The sequence below is a fragment of the Indicator indicator genome, chromosome 12, assembly GCF_027791375.1.
Source record: "Indicator indicator isolate 239-I01 chromosome 12, UM_Iind_1.1, whole genome shotgun sequence".
NCBI lineage: Eukaryota > Metazoa > Chordata > Aves > Piciformes > Indicatoridae > Indicator > Indicator indicator.
In genome coordinates, this window is record NC_072021.1 from 27,835,315 (window position 1) to 27,863,142 (window position 27,828).

Consider the following 27,828-nt stretch of genomic DNA (forward strand, 5'->3'; position numbering starts at 1 on the left):
TCAGTCATCTAAAGGCATGCAGACCTCCCCAGACTCATCCCATCGAGACTGCTCGTTCTGTTCTTCTACATCATCACCCAGCTCCTCGTCACCTTCGCCCACTTCATTCTCCTCGTATTCTTCATCTCGAGGGAAATCTGTGTCCTGCACCTGGTCTGCTCCCTCTTGCCCTCCAGGTTGAGATTTATCTGCACAGTCTACACAAACTCCGTAACGTCGTGATCCGTGTCTTATTCCAACGCTGGCTGCTAGCATGAAGATCTTCTTACACACCATGCATTTATACTTTTTATCCTTTTTATGCACCTACAGAAGGCAAACATTGACAGCTGAAAACACACAGACCAGGATGCATTTGTATACACTACTAGAAAACTGAGTCACTGCTAATACAGAAACTTGTTTTGTGACCTCTTCCAAAAGATGCCCAACACTGCTGAGAGAAGTACTGCTAGAGGTCCACTCCATGAGCCATTGCCCACAAGCCAACTGCCTGCTTACTGCTCACCAGGTAGCCGAAGAGCTGCCTGTTCCACAGGCAGATGAAACATTCATAAGACAGAGACCTGGGGCTTTTTAGTCTGGGTAAGAGAAGGCTGAGAAGGGACCTTTATCAATGTCTACAAATAACTGAAGGGTGGCTGTCAGGATGGAGCCAATCTCTTCTCAAGTGATACCCAGGGGCAATAGATGTAAACTCAATCACAGGAAATTCCATCTCAGTATGAGAAAGCACTTTTTTACTGTGAGGGTGCTGGAGCAGGCTGCCCAGAGAGTTTATGGAGTCTCCTTCTCTAGAGATCTTCAAAACCCACCTGAATAGATTCCTATGTGACTGGCCCTGAGCTGTCCTGCTTTGCAGGAATTTGGACTCAATCTCTGGAGACCCTTTCCAACCCTTAGCATTCTATGACTTCTACCTGTGCAGACCCAGACTCTGGAAGGCAATGAGAGCAGCAGAAGCATACAGGATCATCTCTTATTCAGAAAACTCCTTGTATAAGTTTACTTGGACTTTAAGTCCAAGAAACATCAAGAGCAAGCAGGAGTTATTAAATCCTGTGTGAACTTAAAGAGCAAGATCTTTCTTCCATAACACTGCTCCCAACACAACCAAACCCAACAATGTCCTTTGGCGAATGTTTCTGGTCCTCTATGTAGGCTGAGCTTGTGTGTAAAATTAGAAGGCTGCTGTTGACTAATTTGAATTTGGGAGTCTAACTTGTAACTGAATTCAGCAACCAGGTACAAGGGTTATCATCTTGGCAGAGGTTAAATTGAAGACTTCTTTCTTGTATCTAGTGTCCCTGCAACAGACTGCAACTATGTGCTTAAATCTCAGTTAAGGTCCCATTGGAAAATTTGCCGTTTCAGATAAAACAAATTACCACCTGCATGAGGAGGGAAAGCCAAGGTCAAGATGGAACAGTTACTTTACTTCCCCTGCATAATCTGTATGCTGACACTAAAGGTCTATGCCTCAGCCTCTAGACTTGCTATGGTTTCACACAAAGCAGAACGTCTGAGGTGTTTGTTGAGTGGACAGGGGATTAAAAAAAACAAACACACACAAACCCACAACCCTGTAAATAAAAGATATTCTGACTCCAGCAGGGAGAGCACACCTCAGGTAAAGCACTGGGGCTCACTCAATAGCTACTCTCACCCTGTCTAGCTTAGAATCATGGAATTGTTTTGGTCAGAAAAGACCTTTAGAGTGTCAAGTCCAGCCATTCTCTAACTCCACCAAGGCTGATGATAAACCATATCCCTCAGAACTACATCTGCCTCTCTGCAGCATCTCCAGGGGTGGGGATTCAACCACCTCCCTGGCAGGGGCTGTGCCAGTGCCTGAGAAACCCTTTCAGTGAAGAAGTTTCTTCTAATATCCAACCTAAACCTCCCCTGGTGCAACTTGAGGCCATTTTCTCTCCTCCTGTTACTTGTTACTAGGGAGAAGAGACCAACCCCAACCTGCCTCCAACCTTGGGAGTTGTAGAAAGTGAGAAGGTCTCCCTCAGCCTCCTCTTTTCCACACTAAACAACCCCAGTTCCCTCAGCTGCTCCTCACCAGACCTGTTCTCCTGACCCTTCACCAACTTCACTGCCCTTCTCTGGACCTGCTCCAGGCATCTCAACATCTTTCTTGTTGTGGGGGCCTCAAAACCAAACACTTTACTCAAGGTATGGCCTTGCTAGAACCAAGTATAGGGGGACAATCACTTTCCTGGTCCTGCTGGCTATGATATTCCTGATACAGGCCAGGATGCTGTTTGCCTTAGCCACCTGGACACATGCTGCAAAATCTTCAGCTGCAAGACTTGGTTGGATACTACAGGACAGGAACGTGAAGTCCCATTCTACTCTTCCTGGTAGACTATCATGCACTGCTGCTGTCTTCTCAGGTGAGCCACAAAGGACCAGAGTAGCTGCTGGGACACATTACACAGTATCACCACCAATAAGATCACAATGACTTCACCTCCTCTGCCCAGCCCCAGAGCTCCCCTGCACCATCACCTGCTCCACGCCTGCAGTACGTACACACACTACAAAAAATTTCTTTGGACTCAGTAATGTCACATGTACTCCTGTCCTCTCAGGCACCTAAGCCTTCACCAGGTGGTATGAGAGGAAGAAGGAAGGTGACAGCAGCAGGCTGAGATAACAGAAGTCCACCCATAACATAAGAAAGATGCTGGTTCTGAAACTTACATAAGAGCTATTCACATTTGCCTTTCCTACCTGCAGAGCAGTTTAAGGAATACCTAGCATTAGTACATTGGTCTTAGAGATGTATGCTACAATTCTATCCTGATATGATTCAGGTTATGGCTTAAATTACTGGCTAATAGGAAGTACATTTCATGATAGCACAAGCTAGAAAAGGAAGTTAAGAAGACTTAAAGCAAAAGCTCATTTTATGCATCCACATTAAAATTTGGAAGCTCACAATCGCATTTTCTGCTCACTGGGGAACAGCTGAGGGGAAAAGCTACCAAAATGGAGAGGTGAAGTACAATGTACCCCATACCACCTACTAACCCGTTTTGAATATCTGCAAATCCTGTTGCAAAATGCACTCATTTGTTTTTGAAATTCACAGCTTGGAGAAATGCTATTACCTTCTCACTACCAATATGGCCTTGTCTTTATTACTCTCCTAAACAAGATTTTGGATTTGACGCAGTAAACCTTGCAGTGAAGCCTTAATTTCCTTACAGACGAGACACAAAGCACCTGCAAACCACCCAAGACAGGTAATACTTTGTCTGGATACCCAGATAAACAGCACTCAAGCCAAATCCCAACTTATGCAATGTGCACAGGACAGGCTAAGTTCAACTGCTGATCATTGTACTGGTACAATGCAAGTCGGAATGACATTTACTTTCTGTATCTCAGGTATTTTTCATTCTTCGCTAAGCCTTAAAGCGGACACTATGCTACAGCTTGGTCTAGTTGTGAGACAAGTAGAATTTGTGTCACTGCTGATGAACAAGGTGTCCTCATAGAAAATGGTGATGCAGCACTGTAGCAGAATTCTGTTTCAATAACACCATGCCAAAACTGCCTTTCATTACCTACAGAATACTTAGATATACTGCATCTCTAACACATCACTTTCAAAATCATCCTGAAATTAGCAACTGCCTTAATCGATATTGCATTTTCCACTAAGAATATGATAAGTATAGTTATGAAAAATAGATGCTTATCTTTGTCCAGTTTAGACTAAGATAAAACCATTTCCATGATCAGAGAACAGTGTTTCTCCCACAAAGCCCCACTGGTCCCTGTGCAGACACACACACACACACTTGAGGTTACCTACCAAGGAATGTCTTTTTACGTGCTCTCTTCGAGTAAACAGCTTCCCACAGATGTCACAACTGAAAGATCTCACGCCTGTGTGAATGAGTAAGTGTCTCTTTAGTGTTCTTCTGTATTTGGCTACATAATTACAGTGTGGACACTTCAACTTGTTCATGATTAAAGCAGAGGAATCACCTATAAGATAAGCGATCGGGAGAAAAGAAAGTTGAAACACACACAAAAGCCCAAAACTATTTCAGTATGTTCTGCTTGGTGCACAAAGTGTGCACAAAAGTGCCAAACAACAAAGGACCTTCGTGACGACTCATCACCCCAAATGGGACAATGCCTGCCTGCAGAAACCACAAATACTGGCAGATTCTGCACATATGATCTTGCTAGAAAAACACTTGTAACCAAGGAGGTTTTGCTATGCAAGTACAGATCAATTCTTTGAAAAGAAGTCTCATTTCATTAATCTGAGTAAATTAGCTACAACCCAATGGTATTTCGTTTCCTAGAGGTCACCTACAGCAGGAAACACTTTATTCTGGATTAGAAACTCTCCAGCTATGCAGCATTTTGACAGTTATAATCTTCTCTCCCGATATTCTACTTAGAATTATGTGCAGGAACTACCTGCCAAGATCTGACTCCACAAATAAATAAAGTATAACTAAGCAAGAACAAATATTGACAAAAGGAGTAGACAGTAAGAGGGAAAGTAATTCTGAAACAGCTAAAAGGGAAGTTATTGGTTCAGATCTTAGCTATTCTCTACCCAAAGTCTATTTTGGTCTAGCAGTAGGGAAAAAATAGAGCTGAAAATGCAGTCTGGAAGTACCAATATCCCACTTCCTCTTTATGATGGAAGAGAGCCATTTACTTATCCTTGGACCAAGGATAGCACAACCTGCTCAAAGGACACCTGCAAAACATCTGAAACAGGAAAGCACAGGACAGTATGACAGCTATGAAGAAGGCCACAGAGGAATGCAAGGATTATTTTGGGTAACAGGGTCCTGACTCAACCTTCTGTAGGTAAGAACATGTACAACATGATCAGAACTATCTAGAAGCACCAGCTAAGGCTACATGATTATATGCATAAGGTTTACAATATTAATGCTGGCACAAAGAAAGCAAATTGTGTGCTATGGTCATGGGCCTGCATACCTGGATCTAAGATGCCTCTTCCCAGCTTTAAAATCCATCATAACAGAGAAGCTAAATGTTGCTAATATTCAGAAGTTTGCCTTGGTGTACTGGAGCACTCATGCAAGCTGCATGTCAACATCACATCACACCATGGCTTGCTTTAAGAAAAGTAAGTTCAGAAAAGATTTCAAATGGCACATCAACAGGGGTATGGCAGACAGGCAGACATCAGGGCTGTATCTAGGAATTTAATGGTTGAAGAACAGCAGACCTAAGAGCCAAGTTCTAATCCCTTGCCTGCTAGTGAATTTCACCTTCTGATGACCCAATTTCTTCCACTGTAAAACCAAAATATTTACAGCAAATCATAAGCCACAGCCCAGTAATAGCTGGAAGTTACAGAGAAGGAGTCTGCATTACAGTGACCCAGTCATCCTTAAAATCCTCTTTACATTGAAGACTTCATGTATTTTGAGGATCTAGCAATTTTAGATGTGATGGGGTTTTGGTATGTTTTCAGACAGAAAAATAATTACAGATAATTGCTTGCTTGAACTACTAAGAGAGGCACATAAGCTGTGAGAAGGCAGGTTATGTAGCATAGGTTTGACTGGAAAGGGCTTTAGCTATGGCTGCATTGAATTCAAAATTTTCATTGCAATAAAGTTTTAATTTTCAATAGCAAGAAGTATGCTCTGAGAGCTACTTTAAAATTTACCCTTAACTTTGTATCTTCATCATCCAAGTGTTCCATTTAAAAGCCCATATCTGTAGCTAGATTAGTAGGGGGGGGAAATTCTATCAGATCATTGAAGACCTCAGATTTCTTCATACTCAGGAACAACAGAAAAGCTGATATGAATCATGTTCTGGTTTTCCTTTTCCACACATTTGAATGCCTTTTTCTCCCTCCAAGAAATTACTCCTATTTACATTATCCAGAAAGGCAAACAATATGGAAAAAGCTTATGTAAACATTTCACCATATACATCTCTAAACAAAGGAATCCAATGTTACCAGCAGTGACACGGTAGATCAAGCATGCCTATCAAAGGCAAAAGAACCACCTCCCCTCCAGCAGGTATACTTGCCATTTTCCCAAGCTTCTTTTGGCCAAGACTCTGGCAGCAGTCCGTACTTGAAGTCGTTTGAAGTACCCGGCAGCAGTCCGTACTTGAAGTCGCTTGAAGTACCCGGCAGCAGCCCGTACTTGAAGTCGCTTGAAGTACCTGGCAGCAGGCCGTACTTGAAGTCGCTTGAAGAACCTGTTACAGACAGTTTTTTACTTTAGCTTCCTGGGTTCTGACCAGCCATGTTGTTTCACAGACTATAGATCCTTATAAAACTGGGACAAAGAGAGTTTCAAACCTTAAAATCGTGATTATAATCTTTCCCCCGTCTTCAATACTGAAAGGAAGAAATAACTGCATTACTTGAACTACTCTCCAGGGCACCATCCTGAGAAAAACTCAAAGCCTTTTTCATACTCCAGGAACTTTCCCACTAGGGATATTTATTCCCTCACTATCACCACCACATAGCTAAAAGTTTTCCACTGGATTCTCTTTACAACTGCTCTGTGCAGTGACTTCATCTGGTCTGCCACAAGCAGTCTAGCTGGTACAAAAGTAAACATTTTCTGCTGGAGGTGTCATTTTTTACTGACTTAAAATATCTCAGTGGTATGTTAAGTGCTTTATATATCTTGGTTTATATAAAGTATCCCACAGTGATCTCTAAGTCCATTTTTCAATAATCATCACTCTATAACCACATCAATTCAAGAGACTATAATTACATGGAATATACCAGCCCAGAAGACTACTTTGCATATTTGCTTTTGGTCTTCAGACAAGCTCTTCCATGCAGTTTGCTTGGTCTTTCTAGCTTCCCTCCCACCTTCAAAAGAAAAAAAAAAAAAATCACTCAGAAGTGAATAGTGCCTTAAAAAGGTCCTTGCTGGTTTAATTGCAGACTTTTGTAACAGGTAAGAATTGTACAAGTGAATATGGAATCACTATTACCCAGCACACAACTATAAATAGTACACAAGAAAGCTGTACTTAACATCTGACAAAAATCTGTTTGTGGGGCAAAGACTCTTCTGGCACAAATGGGGGGGAAAAAAAAAAAAAAAAAAAAAAAAAAAAATAAATCTTCCCTCCAATCCCCAAGACAGGAGTTTGTTGGAAAACATGAACTCAGAAAGCCATTACTTTTCTCACAAGCACACAGTTGTCAAATAAACCAGCTGCATGGAAACTGGGAGATCTCCTTTTATTTGTTTGCATGGTGCTCAGCTCCTCATGCTGGACTTCCAGTGCCAGTGAAAAGTCTCCTGAAGGGCTTCCCAGCAAATAGAAGCATTTTTACTTTTGAACCTGAGACCATACATTTTAATAGCCCCGATGTTCTTCTTTCCTTTCTCCCTGTGCTGCTGATTCTAAGGACTTTTCTGGGAAGGGAATTTCTTAGTGCCAAGCAGAATTTCGTGCAGCTAGCAGTAAGCTGCACACTGACAGTCCCAAGCTCCAGTTTTGCTGGAACAAAGCACAGACTACAAACCCTCACAGCATTAGGCACACACAGTTCTGCTTACTGCTCAGGCAGTGTTAGTTGGCAGCAGTGGTGTCATCTGCAGCCTAAGACAAGAGTTCGAAAGGAAATCAATTACCAAATAGGAAGCTTGCAGTTCAACGACAAGCGATGAGCAAAACTGGATCATGGCTGCCAAACAAGGTGTTTTATCAGAGCTTTTACAAAGCAGAGCTTGAAAGGAGGGAAGAAGAGAAATCCCAGGATTTTAGGTCACCCAACCAGTTATTTTGGTATACAGAGAAAAACAGAGGGAAAGGGAATAATCTCCCTCTCTTAAGAAACAAAGTAGTGAGGAAAGTATTTTTCCTTTAGTTACTGACTCTAGTAACTATTCTTGTGTCCAAAAGAGGCAAGAACTCCTGACACTAATTTGGAGCCACAAACTTCAGCAATGGCATCTCACAACAGATCAAAGAATACAAAACAGACACCCTACAGACATGCCAACTACACATTCCTTTGAGGTGAGCAGTACAACTTCCTTCTGTAACACACAAGAAAGGAGCAGTGAGGAAGCAGTGTTGTCCAGTTCTGGGCAACAGCAAAGATGACTTGATCTCAAAGCTAAAAGCTTCCAAACTAAAGCAGACCTCAGGATCCAGCAGAGAAAAAAAAATAAAACAGCTTTTATAATGGTTAAAAATATTAGTTCTTTTCTTTACAGGTTACTCCTGTCTAACAGAGCTGCTTTGTCTTTAGTTGACACTGAAGTCAGTGGAAGATAAGTGATCAAAGTATTTCCCCCCTTTATGGGGGAAGTATCTGTAAGTTAGAAGCAGCATTTACTGCTCACAGATTTAACATGCATGCTGTGTGCAGGCAACATGGCACAGATTCTTCCTCCCAAGTGAGCATACAGCAAAGACTGAGTGGCACCAGGCAGAGCACATCCAGAACACTGGCACTTGAACAGTTCTGGATCTAAGAGAACACAAACTGAATGTCAGTGGGGACATTTACGCTCACAGCTGGTACTGAAGTTTGAGAGAGGTTGGAGCTCAAATCCCTGCACAGATCCAGATCTAAGCTGAAGACTTGGCGTACAGCCAGACAGACTTAAAAGCTGGAGTTTAGTGCAGATAATAGCCACTAAATCTTTCTACCTCCAGTTTGATGAGAGGACCTGCTAGAACATGAAAGAGCACCAGCATAGGTATCACAAGAAATAAGAGGTTGCTACAGACACTTCAGTCTCTGCGCAGTACAGGGCTAAGTAGATCATAATTAAACCTAATCCTTATTCTTGGAATAATTTGTTGACCTAGAAAACTTGCTTTCTAGATTGATGTGGCAGTTTAGGCTGGGTGCCCCCTGCCACTGCTGCATGAGATACACCTCTGGTGTCCTGGGTGCCCACCCAGTAGGGGTGGACACAGGAAACAACGTATTTCTACCCATAAATCCTGCACCCTATAAAGCCATCTGCAGAGTCATTCTCTTCCTCTTTCTTCCCTCTCTGCTCCCATGGGAGATGTCCTCTCTTATCGGATAATGCCGGGGGAGTATCCTCAAGGCCTCTTAGGCCTGACTAGGCCTAATGCCAGGAGGAGAATGGAGGGGGGGGCAGTCTCAGACCTGGCCAGCCTGAGACTTGCCTAGCAGTGGGAGGGGGAAGAAAGAGCCCTGGGGGTTTGGGTAGACCCTCAGGTGGGAGGAAGGGAGGATTGGGAAGCCTTTGTGAATTCTGTGAGGGGTTCTGTACGCTTTGGGATACTCTTTGGCACTATCCTTTCTAGTTTTCTGTAGCTTCACCAATTGCTTTTCCATTTAAACTTTCCATGACTCTCCAATCTGTTTGTGTGAGTCTCATTCTTTCGTCCCTTTCGGGGCAAGGTATGTTCTGTCTGGCCTCAAAACAGCACACTGACTATGTGCTCAGAACAAAACAACAAAAAAGGCATTTTTCATGTCCAATGGCTCATCCATACAGGAGAGACATGAATCACATATAGACTGGGGGTGGAAGTGCAATAGCCTGCCTCTGCTAGTTTTCCAGGTGGCCTAGAGTCAGATAAGCTCCCAGCTCCAGCTGAGCCAAGTGTAAGATGTTATGGACCCCTGTGGCTCCCAGCATCTTCTCCCACTCAGGCAACTGTCCCCTGAAACCTGCTTGCAAAACTGCAGCTATAGCAATCATCTGACCTGCTCTGCCAACTTAAACCCAGGAGATTGAGAGGAGACAGATAACAGCTACACATGCAGTAGTACTGGCAGGCTGGGGCGTGCAGAGGGGCAAATGTAGACAGCAGTAAGGAAGATCAATCAGTCAATCAATCAAGGTTAATCAGAAGCAATCATGTTGTGTATCTCCTCCTGACCAAGTCATCTCACCACAACTTTCCTCTGATCTAAGGGTACCTTTTTACAGTTTAGTTGATTCCTAAAAGAGGTGAAACTTAATAATCCGTGTGTCCATTAGTTCCCAACATCTACCCATTCTTCTGAAGAGGTTTCTATCAATAACCCCATCTTAAAAACCACCAAACCCAAAGCAATAAAAATAAAATATAATACAAATAATAAGCTTAAGTGCCAGCACTGAAATTCTTAAGATGTCCACATTTGAGAAGAGGTAAAGAGTGAAACATAATGAAGTGGTTGTGTAGGCTTCTATACAACTAACCAAAACCTTCTGGAAGGATTTTATTTTCTACCTTGCTTAATCTTAGGAAAAATCATAACCAGAGACCAGACTCATTGATTTTCAGTTTTGAAGGCATGAAGTAGAGGGGTGCCAAAAGGAGAGACGATCTGAGTAGAAATATCTGTGCTGACCAAAAATAGGGTTTTTTGGGAAGGAAAAAAGAGTAATTGAGTAGGGAATAGACACGGTTGCCTGTAATGAAGTTAACTTCTGATTGTTTTATCCATATTAACACTAAAAACAGTGTCAAAAGCAAAGGAAAAGGACTCCTATTCCACCAGTTTTTGTGACTTGGATTGCTCTTGCAGATCAATTAAAAAAGACAAAGTAGACTTAGGCTGTAGCTTCCAAGGATTGTGAAGAGAGCAGTGGTAATCTACCGACACAATCCGGGTGCTATTAGAGAGCTGGATTTGCTGCTTATGTTGGGCAATGTGGCAGAGAAACCCCTCCATGACTGACATTCTGGGAAGGTGAGGGAAAGAAAATACATTGTACTCCACTTGCTCCCAGAGCACTATTCACACCTTGAACCTTGCTTCTGGAAAGGGGTCAAAGCACGTTACTTATGAGCTGTCTGCTCCAAGAGGCAGCTGAGACAACCTTGAGATACTTGAAAGTAGTCTTCCTCATCCTCCCAACTGCTCTCAGTTTTCCTTATGTCCCCTTCATGAAAAAAGGTGGTTTATTGACTTGACTATGGAGACAGATCTACCACCAACTAACACTGCCAGATAACCATCAGCTGATATCAAATATATCACCCAGTTGCTTATCATATATTCCCTGAAAATCTGCTCCCCGAGACAGGGGTGCTATACACCTTAGAAAGCTGTTTTGCTGATCTCTGCCCACAGTGAAAAGCAAGACAGTAAGAGCTGTCCTCATCCAGACCAGTTATTTGTGGGAGTTCCTGTTCTCAGGAAGTTATTGTTCACAGACTGTATTATCAGAGACTCAAACAAAAACTTGGATCTAGAGGGATCTCTGAAGGTCACCTACCTCCTACTCACAGCAGGGCTCACATCAAAGCTGGCCTGGATGTTGCTTTGGACTTTGCCAGGCTTTACATAACTGCAAGAATGGGAGATTCCATTAAGGCCTCTAAGCAATCTGTTCCAACATAACCACTCTCGTGGCTAATGGTTTTCTTCATACAAATCCTCAACCGCTCTAGCTGCAACTTGGGACAACCAACTCTTGCCCTTTCACTATACACTCCTAAAAAGAATCAGGGCTCATTTTCTCTGTAGTCTCCTTAAGGCAGAAGAAGACAGCAGGATGATCCCTCAGCCTTCTCCCTACTGTTGGTCAATTCCTGAAGTCCACCTGAACAACCACCCAGTCTTGACTAAAGATGTATCAGCTACTCCCTCCCCCCCCCCCATTTTCATGTCATCTGCAAATTTGCTGAGAATGTCTTCTGTCCTAATATCCTGATCTCTGATGAAGATGTTAAACAGTATGGAGACTCAGTAAGCTGTTTTCTGGAAAGCAGCCTCCCTTGACTTCCCTGTCAAGGAAATACCTTCATCCATAGAACTTTATTCTGATTCTGTGATTCATAAACTCCTGGACTATATTGTGAGCACAAGGGCTAGAACATGAACACTGCAAACAAGATGATTTAAAGATGCACCTCAAGAGTTTTCTCAAGCAAAATATCCAAGAGATAACTCAGACTTTTTAATATGAACAGTTCACTGTCCCTTTTCCTCAAATCTTATATTTAACAGGTTAATATGAGTAGGACTTTCAGGAAGATACACACCTGAAAGGCTGCATGAAACTCTGTGGTAATCAAACTACACATCTCAGCAAGAAAATAGGAGCATAAAATGGTGCTCTTTAAAAATGTGACTGTAGAACAAATCCAAGGAAATAGGTCTGAGTTTCCTCAAAGCTGCCAGTTTCTCCCTAATGTAGGGGTAAAAATGCATCCAATAAAAAAGAAAATTAAAAAGTTTATTCCCATCTCAGTCCTAATACCAGTATTCTTTGACACAGTAAAGCCATTAGTTTCTCTCTGCACCAGCATTGGAAAACTGATATAGCTACCATTTTAACAAGTCACATGGTATAACTGATCAACACCCAAATTAGCATCATTCATTCCAGACCTACTTTGCCAAAGCCTAACTTTGTCTTTAGTCTGTTTTTTGAAGAAAAGGAAGGTATAAGACAGAGGCACAAACCTGTAAAAATATCAAAACAAGAAGGAAAACATCCAAATCTTCCAACTGAAACAAACAAAACAAACCCCAGAAGCCTCCCTGGGAACTCTACAGAAGCCCTGGAAGTACATGACAAACAGCCTGCTGGGTTGGCATCATGCTCTCCTTACAAAGTAATACATAACATTACACCCTAAAGACGGGGATCAACTCAAGTCACAAGTGAGCAGAACTGTAAAAGATTGGAACTTTTACACAGCTCATACTTGTCATACATATGACCTGAGAATGAAAGACAACTGCTGCATAACAAAGAGGCTTGGGGTTTTTTCCACCTTTAAAGATCATGTTTTCAAAAATGTCCTCTCAAAGCCACCTCCAGCCCTGGGAATAGCCAGAAGTGACTAAAGTTCTGCCATTGTGGCTACACTTCCACAGTAAAAATGGCAGTTCTGATGCCGCTAACTTCCCTCTCCACTGTTTCCAGTATGAAGGTTTTAATTACTGAAGCTGACCAACAAAGACCTGCAGCTAAAGCTTAACTACCTGCTGAAGCTGTGCTCCTACCAGCGCACAGGCACTGCATGTGCTACAAAGACCTTTGGGGAAGATGCACAGCGTGAGCTTGCTATGCTGCAGTACAAGCCTCCTGAACTATGAACACATTTCTGATTGGGTATATTTACCAATACCTGCCAGAAACTGGCACAAGTAAGAAATGCTCCCTGTCTCTCTCCTCCACCCCAAAAAACTGCCTCCAAGCTCTGTACACAAGAATTCCAGAATGTACACATAGAATAAATGGTTGGGCAGCAAACCTAGCAACTGGGCAAAACAACTCAGCAAAGATAGAGGGGCTGAGAAAGGGAAGCTGAAGGCAAGATCTTTTAGCCAAACAACATGCCACTGAAAGCCTATCTGTACAGCTACCAATGCTGAGGATGACCTATCCTTTCCCTCACATTCAATAACCAAACCCACACAGCACAGAGTAAATAAACAGCAGTTGATCCATTTACATCTCCATAAACTCTCAGGTGACAGTCACTCCAGCACCACAGCGCTTTCACTAGGAGGTAAGGTGGCTTAACTGAAGGGAACAGGTCCACCAACACAGAAACCTTACAGGTTAAATAACAAACCTAGCATCATGGGTTTTCTGCAGTGTATGTCAGAAGGCATAAAGGGTATTTTTAAGAAGCCTTATAACTCCATCCATATCACGTGGGAATGGCCAGGCATGTGAAGTCAAGCATGTAGGTGATAAGAGGGCTGTGAATAAAAACAAGACACTACTTTCCAGGGCAATTACTATCTGGAAAGAAGGCTTTTTAAAGGAAGTTGTACTCTAATCATCACAGAGGTTTAAAAAAGCTCCACACTATTCTGAAAATCAACTATAGTCCAAAAGGATCTGAAACATCTGTGGTAAAAACACTTTCACTACTCAGCATGTGATAAAATAATTAGATTTGACTGACTGAGCTACAACTGTGAGCTGCAGGAGGAAGGCTAGCTGAAGAAATAGCACAGTTAACTTCTGTGTCTGGGCACAGCATTATCTATTCTGAAAACCATGGTGACAAATCATCTGGTGGTAGCTTCATAAAGCTTTGGCATAGTACATACAAGTCTCCTTAAGAATCAACACAGTAAGCTCTGGAAGCATGAACAGCATTTCACAGTTGTGTTCTGAAGCCTGAGGATAGGACACCTGTACTGCACAAAACAAGTCCAAATGAAAAACTAATTCCAGAAATCATAAAACATATGAAGGGAGATAAGAATGCAATGAATTAGAATCAGAGCTTTTATTATGAACTGGAAACTAAGAGATGCAGGCTGACTACACTGTTATTTTCACCGTGGTAAATAGTTAATTGTAGGATGCACCATGGCTGTAAAAAGAGTAACAATGTATTTTTTAGCAGATTATCAACTAGAAGGGAAAATAATAAGATGGGTGGGAACTTTCAGTGTGAAGAAACACAGCTCATTTCATTAACAGAGCTAAAACAGAAGAAAGTTTCAAAGTTGCAGCAAGAGTAGGTAAATGAAGTAAGAGGGTACATGCAATTTAAAATCCATCTCAACTTCATGGAGTTTTTTGAAGCTCAAAGTACTAATTTTTGCAGGGAAAGTGTTAAATATAAACTCACTGGAAACACAGGGTGAAAGGAAGGAGAAGCAGACATATCCTTATGGATACCTGTAGGAAAACTCATATTTGTAGCAAGGAGCAGATAGCTCAGAAAGCTTCCAGTGTTTATTATGTAATATTCATCTAGCAGGACCCAACTAAAAAATCCACTTACTATGGTATTCAAGGTAGTGGCTTGTGGGGTAAATTTTTGTAGTGAGAGGCACGTTCTTAATCAGGCTTCCCTTCTAACATATCTGTGGTGCTCCTTTTGCCTCACAAAAACACCAAAATCCTAAGTCAAGGATACAGCAACACCCTTCACATGTAACCGGACATCTCATAACCACAAGCTGGTGTTGATTATCTTCAGCAGCACATAACCAGCCAAAGGGACAGTGCATTCCTTAGCGTTCATCATAAGAATTTATTATTCTTTTTCTTCTCACAGCATTGTCTTATATCTGCTCCAGCAGATATTTTCTTAGGCATTTTTAACTCCCAGTGCTTACTATTTTTGATAGCTTTTCATCTCTACAAGAGATTTAATCCACAACTAAAAAGTTACCGAATAACCTGCTGGTTACTCTACAACTCATTCTTGTCGTTCTTCCAATTCTCCACTCCTCCCTCTTCCACCTTTTCTTGGGCATAGAGGGCACAATTGAAAGAAGACTAAGAGTGGAATATATCTGCAGAGCAAAGAAAACCCTAGCCAGTAGCAGGGGAGGAAACACCAGATGCTGATGCACAGATTATGGGTGAAAGTACCAAGCCCTACTTCCAGTTATCGCTATCAAACAATGTGTATGCATGTGGGAACTCCAGTTCTAACATTGACAGAAAATGTAATTATTTCCTTGGTACCACTTATGTTGTGTTCTGAAAGTACCAAATCATTAGCTGAGACTAACTTTCAATGGTTTTAGGCCAACACCATAAAACAAATTCAGTGTGTCCCTAGCTCTTTCATCAAATATATGTGTGAGAGTATTTTGGAGGCATTCTGCACAAACAAACAAAAGGATGTACCTTGTAATTTAGCTAACCTGATGCCATGGACTCAAGGCCTCTTAGCCTTAGTTTATTGGCAGGCTATAAACACAGTTCTAAAACAGCTTCTATTTTCACTTCAGCAGAAGAATCCCTGTGCAGTCTAGGAAATCTTGGGCAGCAAGAGAAGATCAAGAAGTTCACTTTCCCAAGCACACACTCCGAAAACGAACTGCAAAGCTGAAGCAAACCTGCCCACTGAGTTCAGAGGTGAGGCCAGACAAACTCCCTGAAGCATTTACAGATTAATGTGAGCTTCTCAGCACAGCTGCTTCTCCATAGATGCTCCTGTTGGGCCACACTACTAGCCAACTCGATAGCCATAGCTTGTAGCGGCTGCTCCTGCTCACATGCCAGTCACCACATGGCCTGCCCTTCTTTCATCCAGCGCCTCCTGCACCTCAGCGGCCACCAGCTGCACCAACAGGCACCTGCAGCACTGTGGGCACAGGCACTGCAAGGCCGCAGCAGAAACAGCCTGTCCCTGCTACCCCCAAAAGGATTTCTCTTAGCCTTGTTTTCAGGCAAGTCCGGGGATACAGGCAGAAATTAAGGACAGTCTTCCTTCGACCAAAATAAATACTCCCAGAATTCAGGCTGCTTTCAAACCTGTAGTTTGTTACTGAAATACACCGGTATCAAGGAATATTCCACACTCACAACTGTGGATGCTGACTTTTTAAAATTTCCCTCTTAATGCTACCCCTTGAACCTGGGAAGCAGGGGATATCCAGTCCCTTGATGTTTGAAGGAGGCACACATTTTAAAATGCTTTAGAAACAGGCACATCTAAAGAGCTTTGTTCCTGATGTCTCAAAACCACCTTAGGAGTCAAACTGGGGTAAGCTTTCAAAACTGCTAATTCATCTAAAAGTGATACAGGTAAATGGCTGTATTTCAAGTATATACTCCAATTAGTCATACAGTATAATTTTAAAAGTAAAATCCTGAGCTTAATTACATTGCCCCAAGTCCCAGCTACACTGAACAGACTGCTTTTGATTCTTTGCGTGACCACATTTGTTTAGCAAACAGATATTTAATCTTACTGTAGCATTTACATTAACCATAAATCCTTAAGGGAAAAAAACCCAAACAACTATGAATTCAGTCACTCTGAAGATCTGCTTAAAGAAAATTGTTCAACAAAAAGTACTCCCTCTACCCTGTGTCACATTTCCTTCCAAAAATCTACTTTAAGAGTTTCTATTATATTAGCCATTTTGTAGTCTCCCAAACACTCTTTCAATAAAAAACAGCAGAAAGCTGACTTCTCTTGCTAGGTGACACTCAGGTGAGGAACATCACCAGAAAAATCTTTTGCTAGTGTAGGGAAGGAAATGATGAAGGCCTTTTCTCTCCGTGCAACCAGCTAACATCATCAGGCACCAGTTATCACTCTTTGATTTTGTGCCTAAGAGAGGCTACAGATTAAATTAAAAAATGTTGGTTTCTAGCAGCTAGCGAGGATCCCCAACTCAGGCATCAAACACAAACACCACATTACACACTGCATGGCACAACATTGTCGTTACCTTCTGTAGCTGAAGATACACTGCTGTGCCCCAAAGTGGAGAATCAGATCACTGGTTTAGTAATCCAGCTAGTGCGAGGACTTTACTATATCCTAGCCAACATTCTTTTATAGATGTTACACTCTAATGCATTTTTTTTTATTCAATAATTTAGTTTCCAAGTTACATGACTAACATTAAGCAATATTTACCTGTTTCTTCTTTAATAAATGACAAATCTTCTTCTGGATACGGGACTGACGGCTGCAACACTGAGCAATCTTCTGAGTTCTCTTCAGTATTTGGTGGTATATTATAAATAAACCTCTTTGCAGTTTGGTTTTTCCTTCTTGCTTTTCCAGGTTCTTGAACTGATTGTCCTTGCGCACCCACATCATTCCACACAAAAACTTTTCCCTCACCTTGAGATTCATTTTCAGCCATTTCAGGTGAACTGTCCTGGACCCAACTGCAGTCATTCATTTGGTAGCTTTCCATTTGGCCCTCATCGATCGAGTAACCATCGTTCTCAGTTTTGATGCTGCTTGCCAAGTTGGTAAGGTTTCGTGTTGCCCAGAAGCTGGCAACTTTCTGATCCCTTGGGGACAAACCATCCCTACTAACAGACCTTCTGTTGTAATCCACAACAACGGTCTCTGGAGCTTCCGATTTGATACTTATGTTTAAGGCATCTTTAATGAAGTTGCGGCAGGACTGGACAACCTCCGTCATCTGAAGGTAGCTGGCCACAGACATCACTTCAATGGCATTTTGGCTCGTAAGCACGAGGTTACCAGAGTATAAGAAGTCCAAGATGACAGAAAAACCTTGAACAGCAACAACATCTAAATAGGTAACAGTGGTTTGGTTACGGCTTTCTTTGTTTGTAAAGCAATAGAGAGTCTTAAAGAAGCGGCTGCCTGCAACCAGGATGTTCTTGTGAGCTCTGAAGACCCTCCCGCTCACCACAATATTAACATCACAAAGAATGCCTTTCTTCCTCTGCTCGTTGAGCTCTTGCAGGAGCTGATAGCAGTAGGAATTCTCATTTGGCCTGCTGTTAAAATCACAGTATCCTTCATTATTCAGTTCCGAGGGCAACTCTGACTCCTGCAATTAAAACAAACCACAACCATAATTAGTTCTTAATGAATGCTCTTCTTAGTCCTCCAACACTATAATAAGAATACGAAAACAAACTCAAGTCGAGAATGTTATTCAAACCATTATTTTTAATTTATGTTCTTGGTCATAAAGGCAAGCAGGAATATATAATTACAAAAAATATTTCGGAAAGCTAAGAATCATGATCTCATGCTGTACCCTCTGCCCTCAAATCTGAAACAACAACACAACCAGCAGAATTGCCTCGAGGGCAAAGGAAGTGAAATTTCAGCCAAAAGTAAGGAAGGCTTAGTTAAGTGTGAAGCACTTGTGTTTCTTAACCCACCTACAGTAAAGATTCACGAGTCCCTCTGGCCAAAGATTTAACTGGCTGATTCTCACGTATCCAACCCCTCGTTCTTCCCCAGAAATCTCCACTTCAAGAGGTTAAGTAGAACCCTGACAACCCATTCAAGATTTTCTCATGCTGAGAGATGAATACATCAAGATTAAAACAGATGGGGAGATACTGCCTAAAGAAAACATATTACTGGAGGAGTAATAACAGCAGATATATTTCTCATACAGCTCTACAAATTAGGCATTTATTCTTTATTTTGTGACAGGTTCAGGATTAAATGGCCTTATGACATGACAAGGAGAGAACATTGCAGGTGACCACACAAAAGTTAAGCTTCCATCACTGAAACAAAGACTTTCTTGAATCAAGCTTCACTGAAATTTTCCAGCAGCAACGCTTTTCACTGGTACGTGCTTGATATACAGACAGCATGTATTCATTTGTCTCTCTACAACCCTTTTATGATGTGACCTCACACAAGGCTTGAAACTTTTGCTAGAAGTAGGATGAGGCAATCTAACATCAAGAAAATAGTTGCTTATGAAAGGTTAGTTCAGAGGCTGGGGTAACAAGAGATCTGAACTGGATTTTAAAGCATTTAGAAAACTTTTATCTGTTGTTTAGACAGACAATTCAGAGCTGCTACAAAGCAGCAGCTAAGAGAAAGCAGAATACATACAGGCATATTTGAGGCCATACTTACATTGATGGACATGTGCTGCCATCAAGAGCAGCAACAATGACTGTTTTATACTGCACCTCTAAGACACTTTTTCTCTAGCAAACAAGGCCAGTGCAAAACTAGCTGGCTCCAATGTGCTTCAGGGTGAGAGAATACCAGATTTTGCAAATTTTATCATCATTTCCTCCTCATTTTCTGAAAAAAAAACAAAAACAAAAACAAACAAAAACCAAAACAACCAAAACCAAAACCAAAAACACAAGAAAACTCCACAGATTTTGGGGCTAGAGGTTCAAGCTCAACTGCCTCAAGATCAGCAGTAACAAGGTAATGTTAATGCTGCCACAAATTTATAATCTACACTGGGGGTAAAAAAGTACTACCCTTTATTTGGACCTATGGTAGAAACCAACTTTTTTGGGGGGGGGGTGGTTGTTTGTTTGTTTGGATTTTTTGTTTGTTTTTTTTTAAGTGACTTTCCATCACACAGGAATTAGTACACTAAATGACTACTCACCTCAGATTATAATCATCCCAGTGTGGATCCATGGGATGACAACTTAGACTGTAACTGTATCCTCTAAAATCACATGTACATCTACAAGCAGCAAAGGATGCCCAGCACAACCAAAAAAGGAAACCATATTATTTCATCATCTCCTACAGAGAAACTCCAGTTTAACATCACATTTCTAGATCACTACCCTTCCCACACAAAAAAAACAACACTTCAGTGAAGAGGCAAAAATAAAAGCAATTAAGCTTTTACATGAAAAAAAGCAACAGATCTTTGTCCAACCTTGGCTTGGCATTTTCTACATGCTCTCTGACATACCCAAGTACTCCCTCAGACCAGAGCTCTGAAACAGAAAGCATGTCTCAAATGTGTGACACCTAAGTATGGTTCTATAAATTCTCAGTGGATTTCTGATCTGGACTAGCTTCCTGTCACTCCAGCAATGGAGCACTGCATAGTTTCAAAACACCAGTTACCGTGACTTTGTATCAGATCAAACTGAACATTGTAGTACCCTAAAGTGCTTGTCACTCTAGTCAAAGTCGATGGTGACTCACACCTCACACAGTGAATGCTAGGTAGGTGCCAAGAGAGCTGACAATTTCATTATCTGGGAACACCTTCACCACCACAAAAACTGGACAGATAATCAGGGGCAGATCTTCTCTTTTTATAAATGCCTGATTCAAGAATGTAGATAAGAGCACATTTTAACTGTGTATCCCGCAAATCAAGCTGATAAAAGAGGATATCAACATTTGAAATGTGTTTTTTTTTTTTGTTTTCCCAAGCAAATGACAAACCAGCAGGATGAAAAGAATCTGCAAATCACAAGCGTGCTGCAGAAACTGAAGACTGAAATCTTCATTATGGGAAGACCAGAAGGCTGAGTGAAAACAAGTGGTATTAGGGAACTGATGTCCAAGCTATCTATCAGGGAGTGTGTTGAGGGAAAGAGACCAATAGCACAGCTTTACATCAATAAGTGCATAAAGCCTTTTAAAACTAACTGCAATATTAGAACAGCTGTTTAACTGCTGGTGTGGAAGCACCTAACCCTAATGCTGCATATCAGATGAAATGAAAACCCCAAACACATGAACAGTTCATGGGCTATGTACACTGAGAATGACAAGCAGAATTAACATTCACTGTGAGAAAAAGAAAAACGTAATATCCCTCAGAGTTTTAAACATCTCCCCTTGGTACAAGTGAAACAGCTCAACAGGATAAGTGCAGAAAATAATCACAGTCTCACAGCATATCAGAGGTTGGAAGGGATCTCAAGAGATCATCAGGTCCAACCCCCCTGCCAGAGCAGGATCACCCAGGGTAGTCCACACAGGAACGCATCCAGGTAGGTTTTGAAACTCCAGAGGAGACTCCACAACCCCCCTGGGGAGCCTGTTCCAGGGCTCTGTCACCCTCACTGTAAAGAAGTTTCTCCTCATGTTGAGGTGGAATCTTCTATGTTCAAGTTTGAACCCATTGTTCCTTGTCTTATCACTGTGTACCACCAAAATGAGCCTGGCCCCCTCCCCTTGACACCCACCCCTCACATATTTATAGACATTGATCAGATCCCCTCTCAGTCTTCTCCAGACTAAACAGCCCCAGGGCTCTCAGTCTCTCTTCACAGGGGAGATGCTCAAGTCCCTTAATCATCCTCGTGGCTCTCAATTGGATTCTCTCCAGCAGGTCTCTGTCTCTCTTGAACTGGGGAGCCCAAAACTGGACACAGTATTCCAGGTGTGGTCTCACCAAGGCAGAGTAGAGAGGTAGAAGAACTTCCCTAGCCCTGCTGGACACACCTTTCTTGATCCATCCCAGGATCCCATTGGCTCTCTTGGCCACAAGAGCACATTCTTGTTCCATGGAGAGCTTGCTGTCCACCAGCACTCCAAGGTCTTTCTCTGTGGAGCTGCTTTCCAGCAGGGCAGCCCCTAACCTGTACTGGTCCAGCCTGGTGGATGTAGGAAAGGCTGTGGATGTCGTCTACCTGGACTTCAGCAAGGCCTTTGACACTGTCCCCCACAGCAAACTCTTGGCCAAGCTGTCAGCCTGTGGTTTGGACAGCAGCACTCTGTGCTGGGTTAGGAACTGGCTGGAGGGCCGAGCCCAGAGAGTGGTGGTGAATGGTGCCACATCCAGCTGGCAGCCTGTCACTAGTGATGTCCCCCAGGGATCAGTGCTGGGCCCCATCCTGTTCAATATCTTTACTGATGATCTGGATGAGGGGATTGAGTCCATCATCAGTAAATTTGCAGATGACACCAAGCTGGGAGCAGACGTTGATCTGTTAGAAGGTAGAAGGGCTCTGCAGAGGGACCTTGACAGACTGGACAGATGGGCAGAGTCCAACAGGATGGCATTCAACAAGTCCAAGTGCCAGGTGCTGCACTTCGGCCACAACAACCCCATGCAGAGCTACAGGCTGGGGTCAGAGTGGCTGGAGAGCAGCCAGGTGGAAAGGGACCTGGGGGTACTGGTTGACAGGCGCCTGAACATGAGCCAGCAGTGTGCCCAGGTGGCCAAGAGAGCCAATGGCATCCTGGCCTGCATCAGGAATAGTGTGGCCAGCAGGAGCAGGGAGGTCATTGTACCCCTGTACACAGCACTGGTTAGGCCACACCTTGAGTACTGTGTCCAGTTCTGGACCCCTCAGTTTAGGAAAGATGTTGAATTGCTGGAGCATGTCCAGAGAAGGGCAACGAGGCTGGGGAGAGGCCTTGAGCACAAGCCCTGTGAGGAGAGGCTGAGGGAGCTGGGGGTGTTTAGCCTGGAGAAGAGGAGGCTCAGGGGAGACCTCATTGCTGTCTACAACTACCTGAAGGGAGGTTGTAGCCAGGAGGGGGTTGGTCTCTTCTCCCAGGCAACCAGCACCAGAACAAGAGGACACAGTCTCAAGCTGCGCCAGGGGAGGTTTAGGCTGGAGGTGAGGAGAAAGTTCTTCCCAGAGAGAGTGGTTGGCCATTGGCATGTGCTGCCCAGGGAGGTGGTGGAGTCACCATCCCTGGAGGTGTACAAGAGGAGATTGGATGTGGCACTTGGTGCCATGGTTTAGATAGTTATGAGGTTTAGGGTGACAGGTTGGACTCGATCTTTGAGGTCTCTTCCAGCCTTCTTGATTCTATGACTCTATGGTGCCTGTTGTTATTTCTCCCCAGATGTAGGACTCTGCACTTGTCCTTATTAAACTTCATGAGGTTTTCCTGCACCAACAGAACAGACTGCTCAAGGAAACCAAGACTCTGCTCAGTTTCAATTAGACTCATCTGAACACATCCAAAAATAAGTGTATATAAATCACTAATCAAACTTGCTGGAAGCTAATAGCAGAAAGAGATGATCAAAACCTGCTACTACAAACTTGCTTTTCTTTCTCCTCCTAGTCCACCAGCCCATGCTGTCTCCTAGTGGAAGAAATTAAACAAAAAAAAAGGAAGCACACCCAAACCCAATCTCACCGTACCATCTATCTCAGCAATCTGGGTTATTAGAAGTAGTAATGCCATGCTTTTGTAATCCCTTCCCAACTACCACACCTTACTCTACATCAGTTCCCTGTGGCCCTAGATTAATTCCTGTCCTGAAAAATGGATCTTCTAACAAAAGCAAGCTATCAGAAACTTAAAAGTACATGAAGCTACAGAGGAAAATGATCTCAAAAGATGGTCCTATCATCTGCATACATGATGTTCCACTGCTGTTTCATGTGCCATTGCACCACTCACAGGAAACTCAGCAGTTAAAACTGTTCCATTAAATGCCTAACATCCATGGTTGGAGGTCTGCTAAAAACACTACAAAAAATATAGTAAGTGATAGCACTTACTCTGAAGACCTGACCTCTTCAGCTTTTTTACTCTGCTAAAAGTAATTCAAAAAGTTTAGGAGCACTCTAATGTAACTCTTACATCCAAAGCACAACTTCTATTCATCACTGCTCACATAAAGCAAACAATTAGAGTTCACATGGAAAAAAACAGCACATCAAAGACCTTCCTCCTTTTGGACAGCTTCTGCTTTAAACCAACATGCCTGTTAGGCTGGAGAAAGCTCTTCTGGCAGTATTTCCAAAGCTCAGCTTCAAATTATGGCCAGGGAGAAAAATGTTTTAAGAAGCTGGTTTGAGGGGAGGAACCCACAGTAGCCAATAAATCTGCATCTTATGGATTTAAATTGATCACAGAAATAAAAATCTTTTGCAGCAATTTCTCAGCAAGTGTCTATTTCTTAATACTTTTTGAAATGCAGTGTTTATTTTAAAAAGGAGAAAAAAAAAGTAGTTTCGAACTGATAATATCTTTCCTTAAGCTTTAAAGTGGAGACATTATTTTTAAAAGCAGCAGAAGAGATAAAAAGTCAAGATTTTTGTCTTAGAAGCACCAAGTGACAGCTCAATACCCTTGAATTACAGCAGCTGCAACCACTTGTGTAGTATTTTGGCATTCCAAATTAAATGTATCCTCAAAACAAACCAAAATCATCACTCATTTCTGTAATATCCAATAGACCTATAGAAATTTCCACTGGTTTACTATCTTGACACCTCCAGTTTCCTTTTCTCACTTGAACAGTGGCATTATGCCATATGTTTATTAGCAGCTGCTAAACATGCCCTGTAGTTGAAGCTTGTCAAGTCAGGAATACATGTGTGTTGTCTCCAAGACAAAGGCTGAAAGATCTTGCCCAAGTTTCATTCAATCTAAATGCTTTTGCTGCCTCATTATGTGTGAGGGAAATATGGTCAGTGTACAAATTACTTTCTTTTGTTCCCAGTAGCTGGTATTGTGGCATTCAGGAAAAAAAATGGGGCTATTGTTTTAGTATTAATTTAAACATATGTATCAAGAGAACTTCAAGTGCTATTACAAGCATGAATGGATATGGAAATCAAACATAAAAGCAGAAAGAAAACAAGATTCTTAATCAGATTTTCGATAAAGCAAGCGTAAGCCAGAAGTACACCACAAAAAAACCTACACTGAATCTGGAAAACCTTCAGTTCCTTCCCTTGTGGGAATTTAACTGAAATGTTAACTAGACAGGGATGCATCCAGCACCATTTTCCACCTGAAAACACCCATCTCTGTTCAGCTACCTCACAGAAGCTTACTTTGTCCAAATCTTATTTTTAATACTGTACAAAAGGGCGACTGATATCTCATCTGTCCTACAATCTCATTTGTTATTACTACAAATATTTTTTCTTAAACATTCAGTGGCATAAAAGCAGAGGTTCATTTTGATAAAGATTCCCATGATGCTGAAAGGTTAATCTTCAAATAAATACTTATATTAACTTTGGAGCTACTGTGACACACAAGCCAATGTTCCCCCTTCCAGTATTTAATAGTTTTACAATGGACTGGGGATAGGAGAACAGAAAGAAAAACTTATGAAGTTTAGTAGGAAAATCTGGTTGGAATATGTATATGCTTTATTTAAGCACAGCTTAACAGGAGGGAAATAAACTTCCAAGGGTGGGATAAAATAACAACATCTAGTGACACAGGAGACTATGCAGTGACAGGACATACCTTTGCAGGGTAATCACTCACAACTCAAAGTCAGAAACTAGGCAACAAGATGGTAAAAAGAACATACTGCAGTAACATTAAACAAAATTAACATTTTCAAATACAGAAAAAAGAGAGAAAAAAATTGAGAATTAAAGTTTGAAAATTAAAAAGAAATGTTTTAAAGCAAGTTTGGCTAAAATACTGCAGAGTGAACAGCAAATCCCAGATTGGAGGAAACTGATAAGATGACCTATTGCCATGGAACATCTCTAACAACAGCTGCCTCAAACACACATACTGAAAAGGTAACATCGCTCATTTGAAGGTGAATGGTGCATTTGTAAATCCAAAAATACTACTTTGGATAACATACTTATGCATCGTAAGGTTTTCCTGCACTACTTTTATGTAAAACTTGTGTAATTCCATCTAGCTCCAAGAAAACTTACATTCCACTAACATTTTATCTGCCATCCTGATATCCTACCCAAATATTAGAATAGCAGCTCTTGTCCAAGGTACTCCGAGCTCTTTAAAATGCTCATGCAACAACCTCTATGTAACTCCTGCACTGCAATCCGGATACATCCATGCCACCAAGGCGGGGCTTTAATTAACTGAGCTCTGAAGAGTGAAAAATGGAGTGACTGGGGATTAATTTCGGCTAACAGCTCGAGTCCTAGTGTGAGAGCACACCAGTTTGTTCCCGCTGGCAAGTTTACCGCCAGTCAGGCAATGCCGGGGACGTTCTGCAGCGCAGACATCCTTAGGAGGAAAGGCTGCCGAAGGCTGGTGATTCAACACCGGTATTCTTTAGGAGCTCTTCATCCACGTATGTTCCAGAGTCAGCCCTGCCTTACTGCTAAGAGCAGCCACGAAACAGTAATTTTAAGTTCAGCAGGGAACACGAGAAGTTTCAATAGTCCTAAAGCCCGAGAGGAGAGCTGGCATATTAACATGGCTTTCAGGAAACCACATGTTTATCTCCAACATACACCAAGCAATTGCAGACTTCTTGCTCGGTAACTCAATCTAAAGCAACACAGTCGGGAAAAAAAAGATTTAGTCGAGAAGGTCCTGACTACACCGAGTTATCCACTAGCGCACAGGGACTAACTACACCGTTCCGAACAGCAGAGAAATTCCAATTTCACGCCGGGAAGCCACAGTTTCACAGGCAGTCACTACCGGACACTCCGGTACCGCAGGAGGAAGTTGTATCGAGTGTTTTTAAATCAGTGCCGCTACTAATACGCAACTTTTCCCACATTGCCGGTTTATCTTCACCAGATAAACAAGTGAAAGTGGCACTCGCTCCCCCCGAACCGGTAACGTTAACCAGGCACAACCACCAGTTCGCGCAAACGCTGCCGGCTGCAGAGCAACAGCGCTGAGCCTGCCCAGATGCAGCGGGACTCACCGCAGAAGGCACCGCGGACTGGCCTCCCGCTCCGCAGCCGGCATGCGGCCGCAGCACGGCGTGCCCAGCCCACCGGGAAGCAAGCAGCTCAGGAAGCCATTTAAGTCACCCCACACACGTGGCCATAAACCCCCCCACCAGCCACAACAAAGGGACACCGCCGTGGTCCCCCTTACCTGCTCGGCGCTGACGGGCTCGTTAAGTCGATGCTCGGCGGACAGGTGGTGCCGCAGCAGCAGGGCCCGCTTGTAATTGCGGGTGCCCTTGCAGAGCTCGTCGTGTCCCCCGGGCAGGGCCCCGCCGGCCATGATCAGCTCGGGAGGGGCGGCGGCGGCCGCGGCGGCGGTGCACCAAGCGCAGGACATGAGGCCGGTCTCCTGGCAGTAGTAGAGCCATGGGAACTCCTTAAGCCAGGAGCCCTGGAAGGAGATGTGCAGCTTCTGCAGCAGCGACTTCGGCCTGGCCAGCGGGAAATGCCTGATGCTCTCCCCCTCCCCCGCGCCCACGCTGCTGCCCTCTGCCTCGTCCCCTCCGTCGCCCCCAGACCGCCTGCTGCTGCTGCAGCTGCCGCCCTCCGCGCCGCTGCCATCGCCCAGGCTGCCCCCTTCGCCGTCCTCCTCGTCGTCGCTGCTGTCACTCAGGGAGCCGCCGTCCTGGACCAGCTCCTTCCCCTCCAGCAGACCCTCCGGCTCCAAGCTCTCTGCGCCCTCCAGCTCCATCTCCTCGTCTGCCCCCCGCCCATTGAAGTGCTTCCGCGGCCAAGCTGAGGCCTCGCAGCCATTGTTAGCGGCAGAAGGGGCGGCGAGAAGCCCCCCGCCGCCCCGAAAGGCCAGTGTCCGGCGGTTTCTCTCGGCGAACATGGGGCCGGCGGCGGGGGGCGAGACCGCGTCCTGAGGCAGCAGCAGCTCCTTCTCCTCGGTGGCGGCCTCCAGCTCCTCGGCCTCCAGCCCCTCCAGCTCCACTTCCTCGTCCGCCCCGCGCCCGTTCAGCGGCTCAGGGTCCTGCCGGTCCCAGGCCTCGGCCGCCCCGCCGGCTCCACTGCCGGCCGCCGTCGCCGCCGCAGCGCTGACCAGGCCGCCGCCCCGGAACGCTAGTGTCCGCCGGTTCATCTCCGCGAACAT

At 43.4% G+C, this 27,828-nt stretch overlaps 1 protein-coding gene across 1 annotated transcript; it reads right to left on the reverse strand.

The window, feature by feature from the left end:
* ZBTB10 (zinc finger and BTB domain containing 10) lies at positions 1–27,828 on the reverse strand. Its single transcript, XM_054385523.1, has 5 exons — positions 26,884–27,828; positions 17,311–18,208; positions 6,067–6,240; positions 3,836–4,011; positions 1–306 (listed from the first exon to the last, which is right to left on the reverse strand). The coding sequence occupies exons 1-5, from the start codon at positions 27,826–27,828 to the stop codon at positions 1–3; spliced, it is 2,499 nt and encodes an 832-aa protein (XP_054241498.1).